Source organism: Diceros bicornis, chromosome 15 (genome assembly GCF_020826845.1).
Source record: "Diceros bicornis minor isolate mBicDic1 chromosome 15, mDicBic1.mat.cur, whole genome shotgun sequence".
Lineage (NCBI taxonomy): Eukaryota > Metazoa > Chordata > Mammalia > Perissodactyla > Rhinocerotidae > Diceros > Diceros bicornis.
The window spans coordinates 29,165,330-29,193,320 of record NC_080754.1 but is presented as its reverse complement, the minus strand read 5'-3'; the positions used below and the strand labels follow the sequence as shown (position 1 = coordinate 29,193,320).

The window sequence follows — 27,991 nt, the reverse complement described above, 5'->3', positions numbered from 1 at the left end:
GGGCAAGTCACTTCCTCTCTCTAAACCCCAGGAGAGGCAGTGGTCTAGACTATGAGATACCCTCACTGCCAGCTCCTCCCGGCCAGGACCGTCTCTACCTGGGTTCATCTCTGTATCCCCAGATCCTTTGTGCAATCCGTGCTTGAAGAGAGGCTGGTGAATGAATTCAGTGGCCTTCGAGCTTCCTTCCAGCTCAGATTCTGGGATTCCGACATCTTCCTTCTAAATCTGAGCTTTTCCCTCTCCAGTTGGACACGATATTTGGGGTTTTTCCGGGACAAGAGGAGGGGAGGATGCTCTGGAAAGTGGGGCAGATTGTTGAGGGGAGAGAGCCCTGGAACGCTGGCTCCAGCAGGGGGCGCCAGAGAGAAGGCCAAGGCCAGTCCGGTCGGCCGGCCCAGGCGTCCAGTCTGGGGTGGGCGGGTGCGCACTGGGGGCGCGGACACCGCGACGGCACGCCCAGGCCGCACTTAAGTAGCTGCCGGCCAGAGCCAGAGAGGAAGGAGGGAGAAAACCCCGGCTGCTGCTGTTCCGCTCGGACCCGGACCTGGACCCAACCCGCACCCTACCAGCCCCAGCTATCTAGACCGCGCCATGCGGGGCACGAGCGTGGCTCTGTGGCTTTTCCTGGCTCTGCGTACTGGTGAGGCCCCGCCGCCCGGCCGTGGGAGCAGGACCCGGGGCGGGGGTCCTGGGGCCGTCCAGCTCCCCAGCAGGGTCCCGGGAGCTTGGAAGTGTATTCTGAACCCACGTCAGCCAGGGAAGTGGGGAGGCCTAGAAAGGCGCGAGGCGCGGGTGAGGACGACGAAAGGAACTAGCACTGACCCAGGCAGACTGGGATGTCTGGAGGACTTCTTGGAGGAAGCGGCATTGAGCTGGGCCATGAAAAAGCGGACCTTCTGACGGGCCAAGGAGAGGCTTGGGCAGAGGCGTGGAGGGGAGAGCCCAGGAGTGTCGAGAGGAGGTCCAGGAGGGTGAACGCTCTTGACGGGCGAGGAAGCCCGAGGAGGGTTTGGGGGCCGAAGCGGCTCCATCTCTGGGAGCCCCCGCGGGGAGGGAGGCGGGAGAAGATTCGGAGGGATTGGAGGGGAGGGGGGCCGAGATAACACCAGGAAGACGCCCCAGGGAGCCCAACAGGGTGCAGGGACGGAGGAGGGGGCGCAGACCGGGTCTCCTCGCGTCCGCACCGCCCCCTCCCAGGGTATCAGGGCCCCCCGGGACGGTGAGATGGGGCTTCCCTGAGCTGCTCGCGGGGATCGCGGGCGGAGATGCTGGAAGGATGGGTTCTCGTCAGCACTCTGACCTCATCAATACAAAGTGGACCCGCCACCCAGGTCCAAACTCTGCAGTTGCCCGGCCTGCCAGGGTGCAGTCTTGGAGCATTGGAGAGGGGGCGACAGCTCCACATTTCAGGGTGCCGCTAGGGGTTGGGTGAGGCTGTGGAGGGACCGGCAGTCCTGACCCTTGGGGTGGGGATGGGAAGCACAGGCTGCCATAAGAGGGTGACCTGGTCCCTGGGGTCTGGAACTGGACCCAAAGCCGCACGTTTCCCATGAGCACAGGCCTCTCTGGCGATCCTGGCTGGGCAGGGAGACTGGTGGAGAGCTCAGGTCTGCAGGGGCATCAACCTCAGGGAGCTCTGGCACCACTTCTGCCGGGCCCCCAGGCGGTGAACTCGCTGAGACTCTGACCTGTCAGATCATGGGGCCCAAGAGGGTCTCCACCAAGAGGAGGGCCCACACACAAGTCCACTGAGGAGGCCCCGTGTGTCCTGGCTGTCTACATAGGTTTACTTGCAGTACAGAGGTGGGTTTTCTGATCTGCTGTCTCACATGATGAAACAGGCTCAGAGAGGTCACATAAGTTGCCTGAAGTCACCAGCTGGAGGAGCAGGAACTTGAACCCAACCTGCTGACTCCTCAGCCTCCCCTTGGCAGGGGCCTGGCGCTGTGCCCACAGCGGGTGGGTTTGCAGTGGGCATAATCACAGATGCTCCAAGAGGGTGCAAACTCCTCAAGGGCAGCCACAACCACTGCCCCATCTCGTGTCCCAGTTCATGCTGAGGGCCCAGGGACACCTCTGAGTGAGAGGACCCAGTCCAGCACCCTCTTGTTGGAGGACGCAGAGGCCGGAAGAGGGGCAGGAAGTTGGCTAGTCGCAGAGCCAGCCAAGACCACCCAGTCAGGGCTCCTTCCATCCGCCAGGCTGTGCTCTAGGCAGGCAGGGAGGGGTTGGGAGTAGCCACGCTGCTATCTGGGGGACCCTCCGTGCCTCTGCAAAGCGCCGGGCTCTGAGCCGCTCATCTGCCCCAGGCGCAGGGACATGCATGGCCCCACGCGCAGCTTTGCCAGCAAGCCCAGCCCCTTCCCACCTATGACACCGCTTTGTGCCTCAGTGCCTCGAGGTGGGGGGGCAGGGCTGTTGCAGAGGACTGGCTAGACAAGCTGATGGGGTCACGCAGAGCTGCTGGAGCCACCCTCCACAGCTGGGGCCGGGGACTGGGGAGGCCGGCGGAGCTGGGCCTCACTGTCCCCTGCCCCCAGCGCTCGGCGGGATGGAGGTGCGGTGGTGCACCACCTCAGACCCGGAGCAGCAGAAATGCAGCGACATGAGCAAGGCCTTCCAGGAAGCCGGGATCCGGCCCTCCCTCCTGTGCGTCCAGGGCGCCTCGGCCGACCACTGCGTCCAGCTCATCACGGTGAGTCCTCTCCCCTCCACCCTGCCACCTCCGCCCAGACAAGAGGGCTCTGACTCAGGAGGAGCGCACAACAGCCTCATTCACTGGGACAGGCTCCGACTTCCCCTGTCGGGCCCAGTGATAGGATCTCCTGAGTTTCCCGGGCAACAGGGCCAGCTTGTTTCCTGCCAGGGCCCAGGCAGGCGCTGGGAGGCCTCGGGGAGGGCCCCTGCTCAGATAGGCACCAGTGGGGAAAGGTGTCCTTCCACAAGGCCCCTGCTAGAGTGGGGACACTACCCACCCCACCAAGGGGAGCCCCGACAGCAGACCCTTCAGTGGCCCATGCTGGTTACTCAATCTGCCAGGGAGTTTTCCAGAACGGGGTTTGTGCGGTTTCTGGGGAAGGAGAACAGGGGCCAGCTGTCCTGGGTGGGTGAGTGGGGTGTGGGGAAGCAGTTCTGAGGGGCAGGACATCTGCTGAACGGGCACTGACAGTATTCAGAGGCAGGGACTTTAGAGGCAGAACAAGGTATGGAGGGAAGCCTCAGGCAGGCACAGGGGGATCTGGGTTTTCATTTCCGCTCAGCCCCTGATATGCCCCCAAAAGCTAGTCCAGTCGTAGTGCATGTGGGCCGGGCTCCCCTGTGAGGGTGGAACCCAATCATTACTGAACTGTAGTTCTGTCCATGGACCCATGACACACTGATCATATACCGCCGTTTGTGTTTTAAAATAAAAGGGAAAAAATTGAAGGCGGCATTTATGGGATTCAGTCTGCATCCTAGAGAGAAAACCCAAGAAACCTGTTAGCAGTGGAGGCAGGGGACTGAGAAATGAGAAAGTGTGGGAGACTCACTGTTCACTACACACCATTTTGTACTATCTGATTTTTTACTATGTATTTCTATTGTAAGTCCTATAAAATTAATAATTTTTTTTAAATAACATAATTAGAAAAACAAGGTGAGCCCATGGCCCAGGAGAGCTGTCACCTTGGGCTGGTCAAGGGGAGACCCCTGGGCCCCAGTGGGGGAGCTGAGCCAGGACAGGGCTCCAGTGTGGGCTCCAGGGCTCTCGAGGGGCCCTAGGCAGACTGGTGGGCGTCCCTGAGCGTCTCGCTGAGTGGGCCCCGGAGGCCTGGCTGGGCTGACCCACATGTTCCCAGCAGGCACAGGAGGCTGATGCCATCACCCTGGATGGAGGAGCCATTTATGAGGCGGGGAAGGAGCATGGCCTGAAGCCTGTGGTAGGCGAAGTGTATGATCAAGGTCAGAGGGCCAAGTGGGAGGAGGGGTGGGAGGAGAGGGGAAGTCGCTCAGCAGTGTGTCCTTGCTGTGCCCAGCCCAACCCTGCAGCCCCTGAGCTGGTTGGTAGCCTGTACCCAGAGCAGTCCTGGAGTCCCAGCCAGACAAACCCTAAAGGCCCCCCCTAAGACTCTCTTGACCTCCCCCACCGAGAGCAGGGGTGCCAGAGACCCAGAGGGCTGGCCCGAGTCTGTTCTTCCATGTAGAGCCCTGTAGCCCCACTAACTTTCACCCACAAGCTCTTAACTGAGGGGCTGCCCGTGCTGGTGTGGTGTTGGGCGTGACTGGGGTGATGAGGCGTCAGTAATGTCCCGCACCCACATTCTTCAGTGGCCCTCATTCAGAGGCAGCGTGGTGTGGGGAGAGGGCTGAGCAAGAGGTGGTACTAAGAGCTGCAGAGCCCAAAAGACTGAGAACGAATCCCAGCTCTGCCCCTTCCTGTGATCTTCTGTGACCTTGGACAGCCTCCACTTCCTTGACTGTAAAATGGGGAGAGTGATCCCTGCCTTGTCACACAGATTAAATGAGCCATTGTGCACGCACCTGACGCATGGTGTGTGCTTGGAAATGTGAGTGCCTTTGCCCCGTCCCTGCACCTCATACCAGACCCGCCTCTGGCTCTGCCTGCCCTTTGCACCTCCCCCACCACCTCTGCTTGTCCAACACCTAGTGTCTGTCACAGCCCAGCGCAGTTGTCACCTCCAGGGAGCTCCCCTGAGCCCTCCCATCCCTGCAAAGGGCTCTCTTTCCTGCCTCCTGGAGCACTGACTCACTCCACTAAGGTCCTGTGCCCTCTGTCTTGTTTTCACTGACCACAGTGAGTCCCCCGAGGAGGGCCTGCTCCTCATCTTTGCATACCCCGGGTGCCTGGCATCCAGCACGGGTCTCTCTTGGTTGCTTGTTGAATTGATGACTGTCAGATGACGCAGGACAGTCCAACCCTGCAATCCAGCCAGGCTTCCACTCCACGGCCAGAAACAGGCCTGCCTCGTGGGCCCCAACACAGCTCCTCCTCTTTAATTCAGTCAACACGCTCATTGAGCACCTGCCACACTGCACCGCGAGCATGGAGGAGGGAGCAAGAGGGCCCTCAAAGAGCCGGAGTCAGAGAGCAAACAGACAAACACAGAAAACGTAGTCACAGTTGTGGTGGGTGCTGTGCAGAAAGTCAAGGCCATGGGGGAAAATAAGGGGTGTGGGGAGACCTATTGAAATCGAGCAGACGGGGTTGCGGGGGACTCCTCTGGGGAGGTGACGTTTAAGTTGAGCCTTGACTAGGGTTCCAGGTGGGAAAGAGCTTGATGTGTTCAAGGAACTAGAAAGAACAGGCACAGTGGGCGAGTCAGGGGGGGGGGACCGAACGAGGCTGCTCAGGTTGGCAGGGGCCAGACTCAGCTGTGCAAGAAATAACACCAGCTTTGTTTTCTAGAACTCAACTTCACTCTGATCCTTGGCATCCCACCACCACCGGGCAGTCACGTGTGTGTGTGCACGTATGCACATGTGCACACGCGTGTGCCTGTGTGTGATGGGATACTCTCTGGTCATCAGTCACCATAGAGGAGTCACCCCCGTCTTGTCTGAATGGCCCCTTCCCGGCCAAATTTGGCCAAGGGGACTCGTTTACAAGGCTGTAGACCCCCGCCTACCCATGTGCACCCCATTCAGGATCTTGAATGATTTGGGACCACACTGCTAGTGTTTCTCTCTCTCCCTCTTCCCCCGCCCTCGATACTGGCAAATCACTTTTTCTAATCTGGGGGAAGCTCTGCTTCCCCCTGCTCGTCCCAACCACTCCTCTTCCCATAACCACGATACCATTCCCTCCAACCCTCCAAGTTCTCCTAAGGGCCCAGACTTTTGGAAAATGAGACTTGCGGGCTATTCTGCTTCCGGTCTAGCTCCAGAGCTCCCCTGGCCTGCACAAATGTACACCCCGCTAAGTGCCAGCTGGCTTGGGAAGGAAAGGGGGGAAATAACTAATGAATTAATATCTCAAGATGATATCTACCACGTGAGGCTGGAGGGGGTGGGGTCTTGTGATAAGACACATGGATCGTGCCCATTTGCTCTCTCAGTAACTAGAGCAACATGCACAGATTTGCATGTACATCCGTGCACACCTGCATCCATGCACAGGTGGGTATACACACACACACACACACACACACACACATCCCCTTCACCCACAGCCTTCCCAGGCAGGGTCCCAGCCTCTCTCGCAGCCTCTCCCTTGCTGTCCTCACTCCTCTCCTCTCCCCTCCTTCTAGAGGTTGGCACCTCCTATTATGCCGTGGCTGTGGTCAAGAGGAGCTCCCATGTGACCATCGACACCCTGAAAGGCATGAAGTCCTGCCACACGGGCATCAACCGGACAGTGGGCTGGAACGTGCCCGTGGGCTACCTGGTGGAGAGCGGCCGCCTCTCGGTGATGGGCTGCAACGTGCTCAAAGGTGAGGGCCTCAGGCCAGGCGGGGGCTTCTCCTGCGGGGGCTTCTCCTGCAGGGGCTCTGGGCTCCCCTCCCCTGGCCTCTGCGCTTCCCCTCATGGGATAGCCTCCCTCCGGGCTCACCTTCCTCTGCACCTCCTTTAAGGAGCAGCACGGTCCCACCTCCTCCAGGGCCTTCCCGGCCACCTAGTCAGTTGGATCACTCCCTCCTCTCGTGCTGGCCAGCCTGGTGTTGCTGCCATTTAAGTTTCTCGTTGATTGGCCCCTCCAGGGCACTCAACTCTCACTTCGTCATCCCTGTGTCCCACGACACCACCAAGCGCAGGGCCCAACACACAGTTGGGAGGCGAAGAATTGTGAGGAGTGGTTCTCACCTGGTGTAGACATGGTGTAGGTTGCTATTTCCAGAAACGTGTCCCCAGCTTTCCAGGGTCAGAAACTCTATTTTTTCAGGACCCAAACAGGCTGCTGACTTACACCCAGAAAGCTCACAAGTGGCTAATCAGAGACCCGCTGTTGATTCATTTATAGTGAGAATAGGGCTGTCCTGCAGACAGAATGTGCTCCTGGGAAGGGAGCTGAGGGTGATCTGAAGGGGGTTGCTGAGAATAAAACTCAAGAGGGGAGTGGGGCAAAGCGCTGAGCGTGTCTGGCTGTGAGCCCAGGGCCCTCCTTCCTGTGGCCCAAACACAGCTCCTCCTGCCTCTCATGTTTCGGGCTTCTTTTCTTCGTCACCCGCTGGCCCCCCAGCTGTCTCAATCTCTCCATAGTGGGCACAATACGGCGATGAGGTGGCCCCTGACACATGACAACCACATTCTCAAACTGCCGTCTGGGGATCACACCACCCCTCACATTGAGTTTGGGGTGTCCCCTATCCCTCGTCCAGGAGTGTGCTGCCTCCTGGTTTGCTCCACAGGTGACCAATGCTTGCAGGTGGGGAAGCCCGCAGAGGAGCACAATGATCTTTTAAAGCCCAGACTTTGCTGTCAAATAGATGTGGGTTTAAACCCTGGCTCAGCATGACCTGCCCTCAGATAGATTACTCTACACATTGAGCTTTAGTTTCCTTGTCTGTAAAATGGGAAAACTAACACTGCAGTGCTGTGAGGTTGCGAGGATGGAGATAATTCACACAACGTCTTTGCACAGTGCATGGCACAGGGTATGTGCTCACTGCAGGGAGCTGTTGTTTTATGAGCTCCACTTCTGTACCTCTCTGTGGGCACCTTGCTGTTGTGCACACACATGCATGCATGCACACACACTCACAAACCCAAATGCAGACATACACACATGCATGTACATACATTACATAGGTTCATTCCTGCATGCTACACAAACCCATACAGTACACACATGTATGCTACCCACACGTGCATACACACATGCTTGCGTACACACACATGCACACACATATGTGTATACACTGCCCCCATACAGCCCCCACCACTGTGTAAACCAGCACCACCCACAAGAGCCTGGAAGCCACGTCCTCTCAGAGGGTGGCCAGGTGTGGCTGGTTTATCAGTCACTTGGCACAGTCCCCTGGGAGGACATGAAAAGAAGACCAAGTAAAGGAGCCCACCCTGGAAGAGCTCGGTCTATTGGGTGATGAGCATGATGTGACTGGCTCAGTGCAGAGCCAGCATCTTGCTCATCCTGTGTGGCACTAGGGCGTCCTCGGCACACGACAAATATTTGCCAAGAGGGTGGACGTGGGGCCTCGGTGCTGGCAGGGGCCCAAAAACCATGCAGATTCCAACCTCTTCACCAATGAGGCCTCCTCACTGTCTCCCTCCCCTCCCTGTGTTTTGAGAAGTGTTTCTGTCAAATTAATTATACTCATTAAGCAATAATTTCTTTCTTTCCCCACTTTCATCGATTACACATACTGATTTTGAAATGAAACCCTCAATGAGAACAGTATCTAGGTGATAGTTAGTGCCCTATGTGGCCATTTTGGGGTAAATGTTTTATTCCCTGAGCCATTTTTACATAACAACAGGCACTCCTGACACCTACACTTTTGTGGCCCCAGTTTGGGAGTCACTGATCCGATCCAGTTCCCCTGTTTTGCTCAGACTAAGGTCTGAAGGGTCCAGCTGAGTCCCTGGGAAGCCCGTCCTGACTCCAGCCTGAGTGGCCTGAGCCCTCCGCAGGGGACGGGACGGGGGTCTAACTCTATCCACCTGACTGACCTCCCTCTGCCTCCTTCCCGCAGCTGTCAGCGACTATTTTGAGGGCAGCTGTGTCCCGGGGGCAGGAGAGACCAGTTACTCGGAGTCCCTCTGTCGCCTCTGCCGGGGTGACGCCGCTGGGGAGGGGGTGTGTGAGAAGAGCCCCCGGGAGAGATACTACGACTACAGCGGGGCCTTCCGGTGAGACAGCTGGGCTGAGTCAGGGGACAGGCCTTGAGGCCACAGGAGCTGGGGAAAAACACCTCTGCACGGAGGGCCCCTGGGGTGTGGCAATGTCGGCTGTGTGTCATCAAAGGATCCTTTATATAGTTCATGTGCCCTGGTTAGTTAAAAACACCACACTGGAGTATGCCAGACTGGATTTGCTCATAAAATCAACATGTTTGGTATATTTAGAGAGGTGAGTGCTCAGAGAGAAGAAAATGACAAAAACAGCCCTTTGCCACTCCCATGTCCCCATTCTGGTGTCTCAGACCTGCGGAGAGGGTGGGGGGATGGGGGAGTGTGGCAGGGACCCCCGGAGGCTTGACGCTCAGGGCGGCCTCGGCTCTGCCCCTGGCTCAGGCTGGCACTTCGGATAAGCCCTCCGTGGAGCCAAAACAGGGTCTCTTACCACGTGGGGTGCACTCCGTCTGTCCACAGATGAGGGGATGCGCTCAGTGGGGACTGGGATGGGAGCCTCCTGAGTCCCTCTAACCCCTGGGCCCCAGTTTCCAGTCAGAAGAGGGGATCCTGCTGGTGCCCACGCTCCAGGGTGTGATCTGGGGAAATGCAGTTTGGACACAGAGAGAAAAACAGTCCTCAGTCCTCCAAGTGGGAGACCTTCGCCCACCCCCTCTCCTAGTGTCCCCCCAGTCCAGTCCCTGCTTATTTGCCGTCTGTGGGGACCCGGGCAGCCCCTTTGCCCAGACGACCCTGGCCCCTTCACTGGGCAGTGACATGAAGAGGATACATGAAAGTCCTGGTCCCTGCCACTCAGGCATGAGGAGGTCTAGACCCATCCCCTGCCTCAGGGCAGAGTCATTTTCAAAATGCCCCAGTGGTAAGGCTGCCCATGACAGCAGCTGCCATCTGAGAGCCTGCTCCTTTCAGGCCCTGAGCAGGATCTGTCCGGGTGATAAAGGATCCCTCCCTATGGGGAGCGGCTTTCTCATCCCCACTTTACAGGTGATGGGGGCTAGGAAGGCTCCACGACTTGGCAAAGCCCCAGAGCCAACAAACCAGGGAGCTGGAACCCGGGACTGCATGACTGGGAAACCCATGCCCGCCGTGACCACCCCCTGCAGTCCAGGCTGGACTCCAGAGGTGGAGATGGACGGGGCCGAGGGGCTCGAGAGGAACTCAGCCCCGCCCGGGCTTACGGGTTTCTCCTCCGCAGGTGCCTGGCGGAAGGGGCAGGGGACGTGGCCTTCGTGAAGCACAGCACGGTGCTGGAGAACACTGACGGTGAGTGGAGGGGCTGGCCCCGGAGCACGGTTCTCCCAAGGAGAGGAAGTGGGGGGGTCTCCCCAGCGCAGCTCAGACTGCTCTGTGGGGCAAGGGGGGCTGGGTGAATGGCTCTGCCCCGCTCTGATTTGTATACGCCATTGGTTTCCATTTCCACTTGAAGATTGGATTCTGCTTTTGAAAAAAAGTTTGCAAACCTATTTACTATCTCTCATCTCCTGTCGCTTCTTAGCATTTTCTCCGCCTATCTGAAGAAGCCGTCCCTTATCCCTGGATTAAATATGGGTTGATGTTATGTGTTGATTCATTATATCCTTGTCATTTAAAATTTTTAAATTTTCAGTCCATTTATTTAAACTAAATTTTTTTATTTTGAAATAACTGAGCTTTAGAAAAGTTGCAAGAGTAATTCAAAGAACTCCCATTTATTCTTTACCCAGATTCCAGCTTTTAGCATTCGCCGCATTGGGTTTATCCTTCTTTCTATACCTGTGAGGTCTGTCTGAACCATTTGAGAGGACATTTGCCTACATCATGCACTTTAATAATTCAGTGTGTATCTCCTAAAAACCAGGAGATGTGGACCTCGCCACAGTACCGTTACCAAATTCGGGAAATGTAAGACTGATACAATGCTATTATCTTATTATTTAACACTAACACTAAGTGTTCCAATTCTGTCCTTTGTAGTGATATTTTTTAGCCCGGGACCTAATCTATGATCACATATGGTGTTTAGTTGTTAGGTCTCTTTAGTTTCCTTTAACTTGAAACAGTTTCTCAATCTTTGTCTCTGTGACATTGACATTTTTGTAGAGACAGGCCAGTTATTGTATAGAATGTCCCCTACTTTGGATTTGCCCAAGGATCATTTATTTTGTTTAATAGAGGTATAATTTACACACAGCAAAACACACTCTTTTTGCAGTGCAGTACTATGAGTTTTGCCAAAAACATACAGTTGTATAACCACTGCCACAGTCAAGATAGTGATTGTGACAGATCCTTCACCCCATGTTTCTTTCTTGTCAGTCCCTCCTCCAACCTCTCTGGCAGCCGCCACTCAGACTTCCGTCTCCATAGTGTTGCCTGCTCTGTAATGTCTGATTGTTGTCTTTTTTTGTTCATCTTTACCTTTTAAGTCAGATGGTCCATCACGTAGTCTGATACTCATGAAGGCAAACAACGTGAACCAGATTTGAGAAAGAGAAAAAAGTGATCTGGAAGAGAAGGAAGCACACAGGATGGTCTCAGAGCAGGATGATCCTATGAAAATGTGTGGCCAGGACTTGGGCCCCAAGATGAGTAAAGCAAAGGAGAATTTGGAAGGTGGAGAAGGAATAGGATGTATTGGGTTAAAATCAGCTCTTTGAAAATTTTGATGGAAATCTAAAGAAGTAATTGTTTGAAGAGTATCTTTATGCAAAAAGATTGGTAAGAGCAAAAGAGTGGAATTGACGTAAATGTCTAAAGTAGTGAAGAAATATAGCTTTAATTGTCCCTAGCCTATGGAAAATAGGAATGACAGATCAAAATACTAAATGATGCATTTGTTTCATGGGAAGGCCAAATGATCCTCCGAGTTCTACGCAAAGGTTCTGCAACAGTTTAAAAATAGAGAGAAGTTGGGGAGTGGGGAGAGAGTGGCACTGAGTAATTGTTGAGAGTGCTATAAATGATCACGCAGTCATTAAAAATGACCTTTATGGAGTTTTCCAAACTATTATTGTCTTGGTTTTGGTGTTTGTTTTTAAATAGCTTTGGAGTGAGCAGAGTTTTCAGGATCCCACAAATTATCTTTGCCTTTCCTATTTCCTAGGAGAAGTTTATCCTCCTCATTTGAAAATTTAAAAGTGGTAAAAATATTGTTATGGAGGACCATCTGTGGTATATTTTATCACATGAGTTACAATCCTTAAAATTAGTCTTCTTAATATTCCTATTTGGTGTCGATATTCATTCTTTCAAGTAAATCTTGTTTTCTATTATAAATGAGTTTTATGGAAAGTTTCCAATAATGTGGAAAAATACTTTAAAATAATAAGTGAAAAAAAAATTAGGATGCAAGATTGCCTAGCAAGTGTGTCCTTAACCTTATCTAAAATGGTTAGAAAATAGAATAGAAAAAAGGACATGGAGGAAATATACCAAAATATTAATAGTTGGATTAATATTGGATAATATGTGGGCGAAGCTTTGGGGAGTTACCCTTTTCTCCCTGGGCCACAGTTCTGGGTGGAATCTGTCAGGGTTTGTTTCCACCCTGGCCCTCGCCCTCTGCCCTCTGCTCAGAGCCAAATTGAGTGCCCGATGGCAGCGGCGAACTGTGGTACATTTCTCTCTCTCATCCTAGGCTTCTCTTATTCTCTTAACTCTTTTTATCTTTAATGAACAGTTCTGTTTATATGTGTCATATTATTGTCCGATACCTCAAATCCATTTGATTAGTAAAAATTGGCGAGAGGTAGAAAATGTAAGTAAATAGACACAGACTATTGAGACATCTGGTCTTATAGGGTGCGGCCACCAAGCTCCTCTTCATTCTGAGTTCTGGTTCTCACCTCCTGGTGTAGTTCTGGGCTCTCACCTCCTGGTGTAGTTCTGGTTCTCACCTCCTGGTCTAGTTCTGGTTCTCACCTCCTGGTCTAGTTCTGGGTGTCACCTTCTGGTCTAGTTCTGGGTGTCACCTTCTGGTCTAGTTCTGGGTGTCACCTCCTGGTGTAATTCGTGGCTCTCACCTCCTGGTCTAGTTCTGGTTCCCACCTCCTGGTGTAGTTCTGGGCTCTCACTTCCTGGTGTAGTTCTGGGCTCTCACCTCTTGGTCTAGTTCTGCGTCTCACCTCCTGGTCTAGTTCTGGGTCTCACCTCCTGGTCTAGTTCTGGGGTCTCACCTCCTGGTCTAGTTCTGGGTCTTACCTCCTGGTCTAGTTCTGGGCTCTCACCTCCTGGTCTACTTCTGGGCTCTCACCTCCTGATGTAGTTCTGGGCTATCACCTCCTGGTGTAGTTCTGGGTGTCACCTCCTGGTGTAATTCGTGGCTCTCACCTCCTGGTCTAGTTATGGACTCTCACCTCCTGGTGTAGTTCTGGGTCTCACCTCCTGGTGTAGTTCTGGGGTCTCACCTCCTGGTGTAGTTCTGGGCCTCACCTCCTGGTCTAGTTCTGGGCTCTCACCTTCTGATGTAGTTCTGGGCTCTCACCTCCTGGTCTAATTCTGGGCTCTCACCTCCTGGTCTAGCTCTGAATCTCACCTCCTGGTCTAGTTCTGGTTCTCACTTCCTGGTCTAGTTCTGGGCTCTCACCTCCTGGTCTAGTTCTGGACCTCACCTCCTGGTCTAGTTCTGGGCCTCACCTCCTGATCTAGTTCTGGGCTCTCACCTCCTGGTGTAGTTCTGATTCTCACCTCCTGGTGTAGTTCTGGGCTCTCACCTCCTGGTCTAGTTCTGGGTCTCACCTTCTGGTCTAGTTCTGGGCTCTCACCTCCTGGTCTAGTTCTGGGCTCTCACCTTCTGATGTAGTTCTGGGCTCTCACCTCCTGGTCTAGTTGTGGGCTCTCACCTCCTGATCTAGCTCTGAATCTCACCTCCTGGTCTAGTTCTGGTTCTCACCTCATGGGCTAGTTCTGGGCTCTCACCTCCTGGTCTAGTTCTGCGCCTTACCTCCTGGTCTAGTTCTGGGCCTCACCTCCTGATCTAGTTCTGGGCTCTCACCTCCTGGTGTAGTTCTGATTCTCACCTCCTGGTGTAGTTCTGGGCTCTCACCTCCTGGTCTAGTTCTGGGTCTCACCTCCTGGTGTAGTTCTGTTTCTCACCTCCTGGTGTAGTTCTAGTTCTTATTTCCTGGAAGCATTTCTTTACACTGTGGTCTGTGCCCCATGACATCGTTGCCTCTCCTCAGGCTCCCTCTCATGGGCCCTCCCTGCGGCCCTCCCCACGCTCCTTCTAGGACAGGAGTTGGCTCACCACAGGCTTCCCATCTTCCCAGGGAAAACCCTGCCCTCCTGGGGCCAGGCGCTGCTCTCACAGGACTTCGAGCTGCTGTGCCGGGATGGCAGCCGGGCCGACATCACTGAATGGAGGCGATGCCACCTGGCTCGGGTGCCTGCTCATGCCGTGGTGATCCGGGCTGACATGGACGGGGGCCTCATCTTCCGGCTGCTCAACGAAGGCCAGGTGAGTTCAGGGCACCCTGTACAGCTTCCTGGGGTGATGCAGGAGCTTCTTGTCTCTCACCAGCGGGGGAGCTCGGGGCAAGAGCCATCCTAGGGCTGCGCTGGCCACACCAGGAGGGGCAGAACCCAGAGACCCTCCCCTGGGACAGACCCCAGCTGGGGACCCAGGCCTCTGTAGTGTCCAAACTCAGGCCAGGTCAGCGTGAAGGAGGGACCAACTGTGCTAGCTAGAGGGCTGGCCAGAGAGGGGAGACCAGGGGACTCAGGCACCCCTCAGAGAAAGCTCTGTGTCCTTGTGGCTATTAACCCCAAAGCCAGAACATATGAGCAAATAAACAAAATGACAAAACCAATAAATGTCCAAGTATGTCATTAATTAAATGTGGTGAATAATGTTTTGCTGAAACCACTGCTGACAAGAGCAGCAGGTTTCTGACTGCCAAGCACACCAGCTTTAGTTAGTTTTGCCCCATCCGTGCCGCCATGGCTCAGCCCCATCGCTTGTCCCCAAGAGCATCCCACACCTGGGCCACGAGTCCGGTGTTCAGTTGGCTGAGTGTGACAAGACAGAGTGCACTGGGAGGGCATGGAGGAAGGAGAGAGGTGGTCCCTCACCTGGTCCTCAGAGTGGGCGCCTGGCCTGAGGGCACAGGGATAAGGAAGGGGTAGCTGAACTGGGAGGAAAGGATGCCGACCCCACCGCTGACAACTCACCAGACCCCATCCCACCCTTGACACACAGCGTCTGTTCAGCCATGAGGGCAGCACCTTCCAGATGTTCAGCTCGGAGACCTATGGCCAGAAGAACCTGCTGTTCAAAGACACCACCTCTGAGCTGGTGCCCATCGCCACTCAGACCTACGAGGCGTGGCTGGGCCCCGAGTACCTGCATGCCATGAAAGGTCTCCTCTGTGACCCCAACCGTAAGTCCACCTGTCTCCTCTCCCACCGGCTCCAGCCCAGCCTGACCACAGGCGTGGCAGGGCCTTCTGGAGAGGTGCCCCGGGGAGGACACTCATCCCAGGAGTTGGGCCTCTTGGCCTCAGTGGGAACCTGCCACTTCCACCTCCCTGCCTCTGGGGGTTTGGGGAGGAAGCGTCTCTGGAGACACATGGCCTGCTGTACCCTAGACGCCCCGCCTGCTCCAGTGGGTGGGGTCCAGGCCATCGAGGTCTGTTTTGGGAAGGATCTCCTCAACCCTTCACACAGAAGTTATCAAGTCCTGCCATTCTCCCTCCACGATTCCTCACTCCTCCTCCTTCTCCCCAGCCCATGGTGGGGCCCTGGCTCAGGCGTTGTCTCTCTTCTCGACCATTGCAGTAGTCTACGGGTGGGCTTCCTGCCTTCAGCTCCCCAGCCCCTAACATCCTCTGCTTACAGCCAGGGAAACAGTGTGCCACTGAGTTAGATACATGACAGCCAGTATCTGCCTCAAATCTCCTCACAGCCCTATGAAGGAGGTACAGCTATCCCCTTTCTTCTGTATGAGGAAACGGGATCAGATGGTTAAATACTGGAACTTATCCCTTAAAGCTAATGAGAGAAAGAGCCAGAATTTCCCGTGGGTCTGACTCCAAGCTCTTCCTACTGAGGTACTGGCCTCCACAGCCCCTGCCCCACAAGCCATGCTTGAGGCCAGCCCCTGAAGCGGGTGAGCGTGGTGGTGACCACGTGCTCACACCCACGCAGGGCTGCCCCACTACCTGCGCTGGTGTGTGCTGTCCACTCCTGAGATCCAGAAGTGTGGGGACATGGCTGTGGCCTTCAGCCGGCAGAGGCTCAAACCAGAGATCCAGTGTGTGTCGGCCGAGTCCCCCCAGCACTGCATGGAACGGATCCAGGTGGGGCCCATGTCTGGAGGGGCAGAGCGGGCCAGGGGGACAGGCGGTCGTAGTGCCTGGGATGGTCCTTACTGTCCCTCCCACTGCCCCACCTGGTCTGGAGGATACAGGGCAGCCTGGGGAGGAGAAGAAGGTCTCCTGTGACAACCTCACAGAGAAAGGGGAGGAGAAAGGACCTGCAGGGACCAGCCACTCCACCCTGGGGGACAAGGCAGAGGGGGACTGTTTCCGGGGACTGCTCCTTGCTGAGGGGGTGGCCAGGAGCACAAGACCAGCCCAGCTCGGCACTGGCCCACCCTGTGGCCTTGGGCAAGCCCCTTCCCCTTTCTGAGTCTCAGTTTCCCCTTGTGCACAGTAGGGGGTGGGCTTGGATCAGTGTCTGTTAAACGTTTTGACAGCAACCCGCAGTCAGAAGTACATTTTATAGCAATCAGTCTAGTACACAAAAACTTTTCTTTCAGATATAAATATGTAAAAAAAATGCATCCCTTATATAGAGAGACATGAAACAAGACAGTACTTTTCTTACTAAGTACAACACACACTGATAGATTCAGTTGTAGTCTATCCCCCTTTTGTTTTAAGCTTGTCACGGCACAATAAATTGACTTGGCGTCTGCTAATACGCCAGCCACTTGAGTTAGAAGCACTGGTCCTGGTCTCTATGCCCCTTCAGCTCAGTCCTGCTTTCCTTCTCTGGCTGGAGACTGAGGCCAAGACTCAGAGGTGGCCCTGAGGCCCTGCAGTTAGAGACAGGGTCCCACAGTGGTCACAGGTGTCCCAGTGGCCCCTGGGTTCCTGGATGCCTCCCCTCCTGGTTTTTAAGAGCAAGTAGGTGGGGCCTGATGGTGAGGAGCCCTTTTCAGGGTGGTCCCCAAGTGCAGGCCAGGACAGAGCCCCTCGGGAGTGTCCGCCCTGCCCCGGCCAGGCAACCACATTGACTTGAAGAGAGGAGCATGGACAGGATAACGGGCCAGGACAGTGGTGGGTAACAGTCTCGTAAGCGCACGCTTCCTGCGTGCTGCGCGCTGTGCTGAGCCGTCACGTGGATTACCTCAGCTAGTCCTCACAACACCATGGGGTGGGTATGATTACTCTCAGATGTGGAAACTGGGGCTGGGAGAGGCTGAGGAAGTGACTTGCCCAAGGTCACCCAGCCCGAGGGTGGGGGAGTCCCTCTCCCCAGGGGCCAGTGGGGAGCCTGTCTTGACTGTGTGTGGCACCGAGGGAAGGGGAGACTTAAGGGTGGAGGGCTCTTCATTTGCTAATGCTGGGCAGGCTGTCCTGTGGAGGGGTGGCTGGTCCCACGGGCCCAGAGATGCAGGGAGGGAGGTTTCAGCTCCCTCCAGACACAAGCCTTCTCTCCATCTGGGCTCACAGAGGGCCAAGGGGCTGCCTGGGGGCCTGTGGGGAGAGGCGCGGACTTCAGAGTTTCCTCAGAACCCCAGCAAAAGGCTCAGAGATCCTCAGTTCTAACTTCTAAGGCTCCCAGAGATGGTGTCCAGTGTCGCTCTAATACACATTTCCTGCCCAGCCACAGTGACCGAGGCAAGGGAGTGTCAGCCCCACAGGGCCCTGGGCCCAGGGTCTGGGTTCCTGCCTGACATCACAGTGGGGAGGAGAAGGTCTGGGTGGGAGAAGAGAGGGCCCCCAGAGATGCACCCTCAGGCTCAAAATATCAACGCCACTCCTGTTATTGCACCATCATAACTTCATGCCTCTGGGCCTGGACCGTGTGGGGCACCTTCCTGGGATGCAGGTGTCCCCTCTCTCCCTTTGTCCCGCCCCCTTCCCTCGGAGTTTGTCAGACGACTATGGCTTGATTATCAGGTAACCGCTTTGCAGGTCTGAGGGATCAGGTGTCCAGAGGCTTCGGAATGGACAAGTGGCAGTGGAGTGTGGTGTCCCAAAGGGCTCCAGGAGGGCTCAAGGTGGGGAGGGCCCGGGCCCCTTGTGCTGCCTCCTGAGGCAGGGCTTTGTCCCTGAGCCCTGGAGCCTCCTCCCACGGGCCCTGAGACCGTGGTCTTTTAAGACCTGGCTCGTTCATCCATTCACACACGCATTCAACAAATATGTACTGCACTCGTGCGTGTGCCAGCCCAGTGGCCAGGTGCTGGGGACATGGCACAGTGTCCCAGGCCTCTAAGGGCTGGCGATCCATGGGAGACCCCACACCAAGCATGAGGGCAGGGGTGGTGATAGGTTCTGATCAGACAACAGGAGACGCTCAGGAAACATTTGCTGAAAGAATGAAGCAGAATCCTATGAAGGGGAGTGCTGCTGGTGGTTGGTTTCAGGCCTCGGGTCCTCCAGGTACCCCTCTTGCTGCACATCTTCACAAGGAGAAGAGGGGCAGATGGGGCAGGACGCGGTGCCCAGGGGAAGGGAGCCTGAGGCCAAAGTCCTCAAGAGACCCGTGATCCCAACATCCAGAGCTGTCCTGGGCCCACCCCAGCCCGGCTGCTCTTTCTGTCCCCCTGCAGGCTGGGCAAATCGACGCTGTGACCCTGAGGGGCGAGGACATTTACATGGCGGGGAAGACTTATGGCCTGGTGCCAGCGGCCGGGGAGCACTATGCCTGTGAGTGCAGGTGCCGGGCCTCTGGCCTCGGGGGGAGGTGGTTGATATTTTTATATACATAAAGCTTCCCCCTGGGCTGTTTACAGAAGCTCCAGCCCCCTCAATGCCTCTCTCCCTGTGCTGGCTGCTGTCTGTCTCAGGCAAGCCCCTCCTGCCCCAGGCCCCAGTGTTCCCATCCAGTCAGTGAAAGTCTGCCAGGCCTTGGCGAACTTTCTGTAAAGAGAGTAAACGCTTGGGGCTGTCCTGCTGGCTTAGCCGTTAAGAGCGCCCGCTTCGCTTCGGCGGCCCGGGATTCGCAGGTTCGGATCCCGGGCGCGCACCAACACACCGTTTGTCACGCCATGCTGTGGCGGGGTCCCATGTAAAGTAGAGGAAGATGGGCACGGATGTTAGCCCAGGGCCAATCTTCCTCAGCAAAAAGAGGAGGATTGGCATCGGATGTTAGCTCAGGGCTGGTCTTCCTCACAAAAAAAGAAAAAAGGGGGAGTAAATGCCTAAGGCTTTGCAGACCACATACAGACTTTGCTGCAGTCTTCTTCTTCTTTTTTTTTTGCAACTCTTTAAATATATAAAAACATTGTTAGCTTGCAGCCCAGGCCATACAAAAGCAGGTCGAGTAGTTTGCTGAGCCCTGGACTAGAGGGCCTCCTCGGCCTCTTCCAGCCTGAGCGTGTGGCTCCCGGCAGGTGGCTCTCGGGACCCTTCCTCCTGTCGGCTCATGCACACCCTCGCAGGGGCCTGGGCTGGGGCTGTGGCGCTCAGTCCTCTTAAGTAGTGACCTCAGCCCCTTCCGCTTGGACGTGAAAACCCTCTCGGCTTAGGGAGAAAGCTTCTGCGGCCTCAGCTTTGCCTCCACCTTGCTCCCAGGGGTGAGAAGAATACCACCTGGGTGTAAGGAGAGAAAGAAATCCTTCTGGGTGAGGACTGTCGCAGGAGCGGGGAGGACAGGCTCTGAAAAGTGGAGCCCCAAGGGCTGCTTCTCAGCGATGGGGGACAAGCAGGGGTCCCACTACCGAGCACCTGCCCGGCCCTCGGGCCTGGGCACTTCTGAGCCCGTGCAGCCAGGGCCTGGACACTGGGGAACCTCAGCTCTGGGGTGGAAAACCACAGGAGGGCATGGGTTTGAGGGAAGAAGGGTCCCCGTGGGGATTAGCCTCTGGCTTTTGCCAGGCCGAGGCCGAGAAAGCAGAGATGCGGGGCCTCACTGGTGTTCCCGTCCCCCCAGCGGAGGACAGGAGCAGCTCGTACTTCGTGGTGGCCGTGGTGAAGCGGAACAGCTCCTACGCCTTCACCCTGGACGAGCTGCGGGGCAAGCGTTCCTGCCACCCCGGCTTCGGCAGCCCCGCTGGCTGGGACATCCCCGTGGGCGCCCTCATGCAGAGGGGCTTCATCCGGCCCAAGAACTGCGACGTCCTCACAGGTACCACCCTCCACGGGGACACAGATGCGAAAACTCTCCTTTGGGGTTGGCTGCGGTCAGGGGCCAGCTCTGAGGGTCAGGGGTCCTCTCCCAGCAGGAACTCACAGAAGGCAGCCTCGGAGAGATTTCCTCTTCCTCCTTGACAAGGCTCTTGCTCTTGGGGAGGTGGGGAAATATTCTTGGCCACACGGTGACAGTCAGGGGTGTCTGGGGTTCTGTGGAGGGTGCCGTGATGCCCCCTACCCACTTACTCACCAGGGGGAACTAGCTCCAATGTGCATGGGGAGTGGGGTGCGTGATGGGCTCTGGGCCTGGCTGTATCACCGTCTAGTCGTGGGGCTGTCCTCATCCCCCAGCAGCCCCTGGGCATCTGGAAGACCTTGTTGGAAAGTGGCCAGCCATCTGTGTAAGTGCTGAAGAAGGCACATTCACCAAGCACCCACCATATGCCATATGCGGGGCCCTCCTTGTGTGTTAAATCATGCACATTCATGGTGAAAGGGAGGCAGTAGGAAGCTGGCGAGATCCTTGGGCTGACTGCGCACACACCTCTGTCCTGGCTGGCACCTCAGAAAAAATAGTGCATTTTTTCCTAACCTCCTACACAAGCACATGGAAGGTGTGAGGGCTGGCTGCTCCCACTCCCAGACAGCTGGGCAAGTGCTCTGACTGGAAGAGAATCGCTTATGAGGTAGTGAGTTCCCTGTCCCTGAGGGAGTTCAAGGGAAGGCTGGGTGACCACTTGCCAGAGGTGGTCTATGGGGTTCCTGTATCCAGACAACCTCTGCATTCCCCTCTTCCCTGCGATTCTCAAGGAGGAGACATGCCACTCTGAGCTGGGTGGGCAGTGGGGCAGATGGGTGGCCTTGAGCCGTGGGGCCAGGCACGGTGGGCAGATCTGGGGGGAGCGGCCCACCCATCTCCTCCCTGGTCACCCTTTCTGCCGCCGGCCCCTCAACACAGCCCTTCCCCTCCGCCCCAGCGGTGAGCCAGTTCTTCAGCGCCAGCTGCGTGCCTGTGAACAATGCCAAGAACTACCCGGCCTCGCTGTGCGCGCTCTGCGTGGGGGACGAGCGCGGCCGCAACAAGTGTGTGGGCAACAGCCAGGAGAGGTACTACGGCTACAGCGGCGCCTTCAGGTACTCCGTGGGCCGGGCAGGTGGGCCTGGGGCCGGCACAGAGGCTGGGACCCTCCTGCCCACATCCACCTTGGCCTCTGTGTGCCAGGTGCCTGGTCGAGGACGCAGGGGACGTCGCCTTCGTCAAGCACACCACCGTCTTTGACAACACGAACGGTACATGGGGGGACTGGGGCCAGAGCAGGGCCAGAGCCTAGGTGGGGCTGTTCCCCATCTCCAACATGATCCAGGCACTGGGTGTTGCTGGGATCGGGGCTGAGCAGCAGCCAGGAAAGACTGGGTCTGGAAGGCTCTGCCCCTTGGGGGCCCAAGGACCTCGCAATAAGAACAGACCTCAGGCCACACGTCCAGGTGTGCAAGCCACATAACAATCTTTACTGGTCTGGGATCTAAATCCCCATTCCACCGAAACGGTAGAAACTCAGTCTCAGTCACTTTGGAGAGACCCCTTCAGGAGTGTTTGCATAGTCCCAAGGGGTGGGGGTGGGGGTGGGGGTAGCAGGGGCCTCTCCCTGCAGGGTCATATTTCACATCAGCATCTGGTCTTTGGTCCTGAGCAGGTCACTGCGTGCCGGGGAATCGCTCTGCTGCCCCTAAGCCACTGAGGCAGGGCACACGCCCCTTCATATCACACAGGCAGTTTTTCTCTGGAGTCACCATCCTGGGCTCCACCTGGGAAAGACAGCCCAGGAGCTCTGTGCTCCAGGACCCCCTAAGCCCTCACCTGGGGTCCCATCAGGGGGCAGGTGGGCATCTCTTCCCTCCCCCTCCTGCTCTCCCTCGTCAGGGAATCCATCCCTTTGGAAGACTCGAGGCTACTTCCCTCCGGCACCTGTTGTTTGTATGTTCTGTTTCTCAGCCTACACCCAGGCTCTGACACCCCAGAGGCGGGGGGCTGTCTTCTCCCCTCTGTCCTAACGTCTCCTCCCAGAAACTCTGTGCGGAACGGCATAATGTGGCCCCAAGGGGAGGCGGGGACAGGCACAGGGGGAGCAAGACGTGCAGGGACGAAACCTCTGTTAGTGTTTCAGAACTCAGAGCTCAGCCTGCCTACCGAGGTCACCCGGGCTGGAGACCCGTTGCCCCAACAGAGCTGGGAAGGGTTCCAGGCCCTGTCGCCACAACCGCTCTCCCCCGCCAACCTCCCACCAAGAACACTCGGGACCATCCCCCAGGAGGAGGGAGCTGTGCGCTCCTGCAGGAGCCCAGGAGCCCGGCCTGGTCCAGCCCCATGCCCTGGGTGGTCCCGGGATGGGTCAGGGGAGGAGGCCAGGGCTGAAGAGGCCCTTTCATGATTCACCTGCTGCGAGGCACCTACCTCCCACAGCCACTCTTTTCCCTTATTTCTGTCTCTGCTCGTGGGCCCACCTGGAGTTCCTTCTGGAAATGGGAAGAGAGTGGATACTAAGTGAATACATGAAGACACAAAGGTCATGTGATTCCCTAGGGCCATGTTTCTCAGGAAGCACCCTCCTGATTCAGAATCACTGGGTTGCTGGTTTAAAATGCAGATTCCTGGGCCCCACCCTAGACTACCAAAAGAGAGTCTTTGCAAGTAGGGGCCTTTGAAACTGCCTCTGAGAGATCAACACGTGATGCTATACCCCCTCCGGTTTGAGAACTTTAGCTGTTAGGGGAGGAGGTCAACCACCACCTTCAGGAGCCTGTCCCACCCTCAGGCCAGAAACCTGTAACACACAGATGGGGTTCTTTGCCTGGAAGTGATTGAGAGCCTCAGTTTATTCACCTGTAAAATGGGGTTGATCAAACCTGCATTATGTAACTTTTGTGAGGATCGAGCTTGTAAACTGTCTGACACATAGCAGGTACTCCCCGTTCCCTGCTAATGGTAGCTCCTGCCAATGTTATTAGCCCAGCTGGGTTCTCTCGCCCTGGCAATAGAGCAGAGCACTGGAAAATGGAGGGGTCTGGGGAGCTGGCCAGATCTTGCCACATTTCCCCAGTCAAGGTTGTGGGGATCCAGGAGAGCAGCCTCTCTCTATTCCTTTCTCTGTCTCCCTCTGCTCCATGCCGGCAGGCCACAATTCCGAGTCCTGGGCTGCTGAGCTCAGGTCGGAGGACTATGAGCTGCTGTGTCCCAACGGGGCCCGGGCCGAGGTGTCCCAGTTCGCAGCCTGCAACCTGGCACAGATACCGTCCCACGCCATCATGGTCCGGCCAGACACCAACATCTTCGCTGTGTATGGACTGCTGGACAAGGCCCAGGTGAGCCAGGGCAGGGCTATGTCACTGGGGGTGGGCGACAGAGGTGAGCCAAGCCCCCGGGAATGCCTCAGTCTACCTGGAGCAGACCTCAGGAGAAACTGAGGAAGGCTGGGGGAAAATGCTGTGATTTTCACTTAGCCAAGGACATCCCTCCAACCACCATTCCCTCTGTCTCCTGCATTATTAATTTTCCCTTCTCAGCTGGACCATTCTCACTAGCATACAAACCTGTTATTTCTACCATCTTTTAAAAACAAATGAACGCTCCCTTGGTCTCACACCCTCTTGTAGCCATAATCCCGCTCCCACTTACAGAAAAACTCCTTCAAAGAGTCGTTTCCACTCTGGAGTCACCAATTCCTCTCCTCCTGGTCTCTCTTAAGGATGGAGACTACTCTAGACTGGCCCCCATCGGGGTCCTGTAACTGTCCTGGTCAAGGTCACAGTGACCCATGTTCTTAAATCCAGTGGCTGTTTCTCAGTCTGCATCTACCTGACCTCTTAGCAGCATCGGCCACAGCTCCCTCCTCCTGGAAACACTTTCTGCCTTGGCTCCCCGGGCCCCACACCTGCTTGGCTCTGGCCACTCCTTCCTTCCAGTCTCCGTTGCTGGTTCCTCTTCATTTCCCCAGCCTGTAACACTGGAGTTACAGGGTTACCGCTGGGTTACCCAGGGTTCAATCCTAACCCCTCTTGTCTGTCTGCACGTACACCCCATTGATCTCATCCAGTCCCATGTCATTAGCTACCCCGTATGCACTGATGGCTCCTAAATTTACATCTTCAGCCCTGCTTCCACCCTGCAGTTTTGAACTTACATCTTTAACAACTGCCCACTTGACGTCTCGACTGGTATTTCTTTTTTTTTTTTTTTAAAGATTTTATTTATTTATTTATTTATTTTCCCCCCAAAGCCCCAGTAGATTGTTGTATGTCATAGCTGCACATCCTTCTAGTTGCTGTTGACTGGTATTTCTAACAGGCATCTCAAACTGAATGAGTCCAAAGCTAGACTCCTTTCCTCCCCTCAGTCTCTCCTGCTTCAGGGAATGGCAACTTCAGCCTTGCCATTTCCTCAGGAGTCATCTCTGATTCCCATCTTCCTCTCATGCTCTATGTCCAATCCACCAGCAAATCCTGTTGGCTGCATTTTCAAAAGACACCTAGAATTTGAACCCAGGCCGTCTGAGAACAGGGCCCCTGGTTCCTACCCTCACCCGCCACCCCCACCCCCTGCACTGATTTCGGCTGAAATTGCCCTCCCTCCACCCATGAGAACCACAGAGTTGCAAAGCCAGTGAGCTCTCCAGGCCGGTTCCTAAACTTTGATATGCTGTATGTCCCTCTAACTCAGGAATTGTTTACTCTGGGTCCCTGGGCTTCCCCTGGGGTTCCTAAACCCTCTGAAGTGACGTGAGGGAAGAACCCTGTGTGCCTGTGCATTTTTCTGGGGAGAAGGCTGATAGCTTTCATCAGATCCTCAAGACGATCATGAGTCCCCCATAAAGAATGATAGCCACTTTACTCCTTCTCTTCCCGTGGATCAGTATTTCACAGCTGGTGCAGGCATTTGTCCATGTTCCCCTAATGTCCTCTATTTATGTCTGTATTTACAATTTCTCAGACCACTTCTGGTCTTACTGGCTCTTTCAGGGCTGCGGCCACAGCACACTCCGTCTGAGGATTCCCAGCAGGGCAGAGAGCAGCTGCTGCCAGGATCTCTAGGGTGCTAGGAGGGTGGGCTAGTAAAGGATATTCTACTCTCCTTTCACTTTCTTAGGACTGGTGACAGAACAAAGAGGCTCTCTCAGTGCAGTCATTTTGGTTTGTGGGAAAGGACACCTGTAAGACAGAGAGAGGAAGCATTGTAGCAAAGGCTGAGAAATGCTGAGCAGGCCTACCGAAGCATGCGGGACTCATCCACATCGTCTCTCCTTTCTGGGTCTGTCTTCCTGTAAATCTCACACTTCACTTCTAGATCCAAGAACCGGTTTGGTGTGATGTTTCTGAATGACTATCTCACAGTGGTGGCTATTGTCATATTTTACCCCAAATCTCCTTTGATGACTGAGGTCTGTGAGTTGTCGAGCTTACGATTTCAAATCAGAGTCTTGGCCCTCTGAAATTCTGGCTCTTTGGTTCACTGTATGTAAAGCAATTAATCTGGGGCGGCGCCTGGTGACCATTTGTGAGACGGGATGGAAAGCAGGTCTGCCGTGATGCTTCCAGGACCTCTTTGGAGATGACCATAATAAGAATGGGTTCCAAATGTTCGACTCCTCCAACTATCACGGCCAAGACCTGCTTTTCAAGGATGCCACAATCCGGGCGGTGCCTGTCGGGGAGAAGACCACGTACCGCGACTGGCTGGGCCCCGACTACATGGCAGCTCTGGAAGGGATGCTGTCTCAGCAGTGCTCGGGCGCAGGTAGGGCAGCTGAGAAAGCCCTGGACAGGCAGGTCCACACCCCCAGGGAAAGAGTGGGCACCTGCCACATTCCTCTGGCATTCTGAGCCTTTCACCCAAAAACCTGGAGTGAACTGAAGGGCGGGCAGTCTGGGTCATTACGAGCAATCAAGGTGAAGTGTCCTGGGAGGGTCTGAGCAGGAAGGCTGTGGACAATTATAGTGGAAACAGTGGCTGTGGAAGCCAGACAGACCTGAATAATGCATATAAATGCTGAAAGTAATTGTCCAAAGAGGACTGAGGCAACTACATGAATATACATGTAGTGTCATTTGGAAAATAATGAATATGTAAAGAAACCAGAGGAAAGACAGATTGTAGCAGGGTAGAAAGAGGGAGCCGGGAGTGAGTTTGGGACGTAGAAATGCTGCATCAGGTCCTGCACGTGAGTGCGGCCCGCCACCCATGCTGCTCCGGTGCTTCGAGCCTTAACTGCCTGTGTTTAATCCCTCAGCCGTCGCTGCCTCCAGAGTCCCCCTGCTCCTGCCACTGCTCCCGCTGTCCCTCACCGCTGGCCTTCTCCTGCCCTCCCTCTGAAGCAGCTCCGGGCAAGCTTCGCCCTCCCTTGGAATGGAAACCTGTTCAGAAATCCCTATCAATAAGGCCGTTCTCCTCGGTAAATCCTGTTATCACTGCTCAGAGGGGAACGTGATGGGAGAGGAAATGTGAGGAACCATAGAGCTCCTTGGAGCTGAGATTCCAAAGCTGAAGTTGCTGTGATTGCTTCAAAGTGGAATAAAGACGAATGTTAAGGAAAAGTGTCCCCACCTCCAGTTGGACCTGAGCAGGTCTCTCCTGCTGGAACCCAGCCTCTGCCTCCCAGGCACCACCTGTCCCTCCGTTACCTGAGGCGGTGTGCTGGCCAGCCTCCCAGTCGCGCCCCACCCACAGGCTGGCACAGCCCGCTTCCCTGCAAATCTGCAGGCTCCCACCACATGGATCCTCACCAGGCTTGGATCTGGAGAAAAGACCAGTTACCAAGGAAACAGGCTGAGCCCGGGCTTCCCACACGGACCTCTCTGCTGGAGCTTGTCCTGCCAAGCCGCCCAGGGGGGCCTGGTGAGATGACAGGGCCTGCCGGCCCCTCCCCTGCTGGTTCCCACTTCCCCCTCTGGAGAATGGACACTGCACCCAGCACCTCCCGTCCGCCTCCACTCCGTCTGTCCTCTAGGCTCCACGTTCCAGCCTCCCTCCCAAGGACACTGGGCCTGCCACCAAGGCATCATCAGATGAGGCTACAACCAGGCCCTCCAAGGAGGCAAAGCCGCTGGACACACGCAGCCCTTTGTCCTTGTCGTCTGTGGCTTGGCGTGGCCCAGACCACTGGACACCTGATTATGCTGGGCTGGGAACGGCAGGGAGACCAGGGCTGCAGCGTACAGATGAAACCCTCAAGGGGGCCTCAGACAAAGGAAATGCTTCTCAGTAAGAATTTTTACTAGGTGGAGGGCTTGATGCAGGGAGGGGGTTGTAAAGTCCTGCCTGAAGCCCTGTCTGCTGTAAGGAGGGCAGGCCTCAGAACTGGACAGCTCTGTGTGCTGGGCCTTCCGATGAGTTCAGCTGTGCCGGGCTCTGTCCTGGGGTTGAGTCCCTCAGCAGGAGTCCCCACTCCTGAGTTTCGTCCTCTCAGGCTGCATCTCAGATCCTCCCCTTCTCCGACCCCAGAGTGAGGCCCACCGCTCTCAGCCACCCCTCTACATCTGACAGCAGCAGTTGCCTCCGGGCTGAAGGGCCCAGCCTCAGGATTACCCAGGAGCTCCAGGCCCTGGCACAGGAGGTGGCCCTGGCCTCTAGGGCAACACGAGGCCTTCTGCAGAGCTGGGAATGGGGAGATGCCATTCTCTCTGTCAGAGGAGACCTGGGCCCAGGTTAGGTACTGGGGGAGCTCCTGCACCGACGGGGTCCTCGGGCCACTCACTTCCCATCCCCTGCCTGTCAGCAGGAAGTGCCTGGAGAGGGTCTTCTCTCTCCCCCATCATTGCCAGGGTTGTCTGAGGAGCCAGAAAAAGTTTCCAGAACTACCAGCTCTTCCTCTAAATTATGCTCCCTGAAAAAAGTAAAAAGAAAGGGA

At 55.8% G+C, this 27,991-nt stretch overlaps 1 protein-coding gene across 3 annotated transcripts; it reads left to right on the top strand.

Moving 5' to 3' along the window:
* Positions 1 to 481: 481 nt before the first annotated feature.
* On the top strand, positions 482 to 27,836 carry MELTF (melanotransferrin). Of its 3 annotated transcripts, XM_058556066.1 has the most exons (16): positions 483 to 643; positions 2,544 to 2,698; positions 3,846 to 3,945; positions 6,252 to 6,434; positions 8,655 to 8,811; positions 10,010 to 10,077; positions 14,061 to 14,248; positions 14,990 to 15,170; positions 15,937 to 16,088; positions 18,572 to 18,668; positions 19,894 to 20,088; positions 21,071 to 21,227; positions 21,316 to 21,383; positions 23,266 to 23,453; positions 25,683 to 25,881; positions 26,375 to 27,836. In XM_058556066.1, the coding sequence occupies exons 1-16, from the start codon at positions 595 to 597 to the stop codon at positions 26,455 to 26,457; spliced, it is 2,220 nt and encodes a 739-aa protein (XP_058412049.1). In that variant the 5' UTR covers positions 483 to 594; the 3' UTR covers positions 26,458 to 27,836. The 3 variants fall into 3 exon arrangements, with proteins under 3 accessions (XP_058412051.1, XP_058412049.1, XP_058412050.1); XM_058556068.1 differs by lacking the exons at positions 25,683 to 25,881; positions 26,375 to 27,836 and adding an exon at positions 25,107 to 25,671 and having other exon boundaries at positions 482 to 643; XM_058556067.1 differs by lacking the exon at positions 19,894 to 20,088.
* Positions 27,837 to 27,991: the final 155 nt, after the last annotated feature.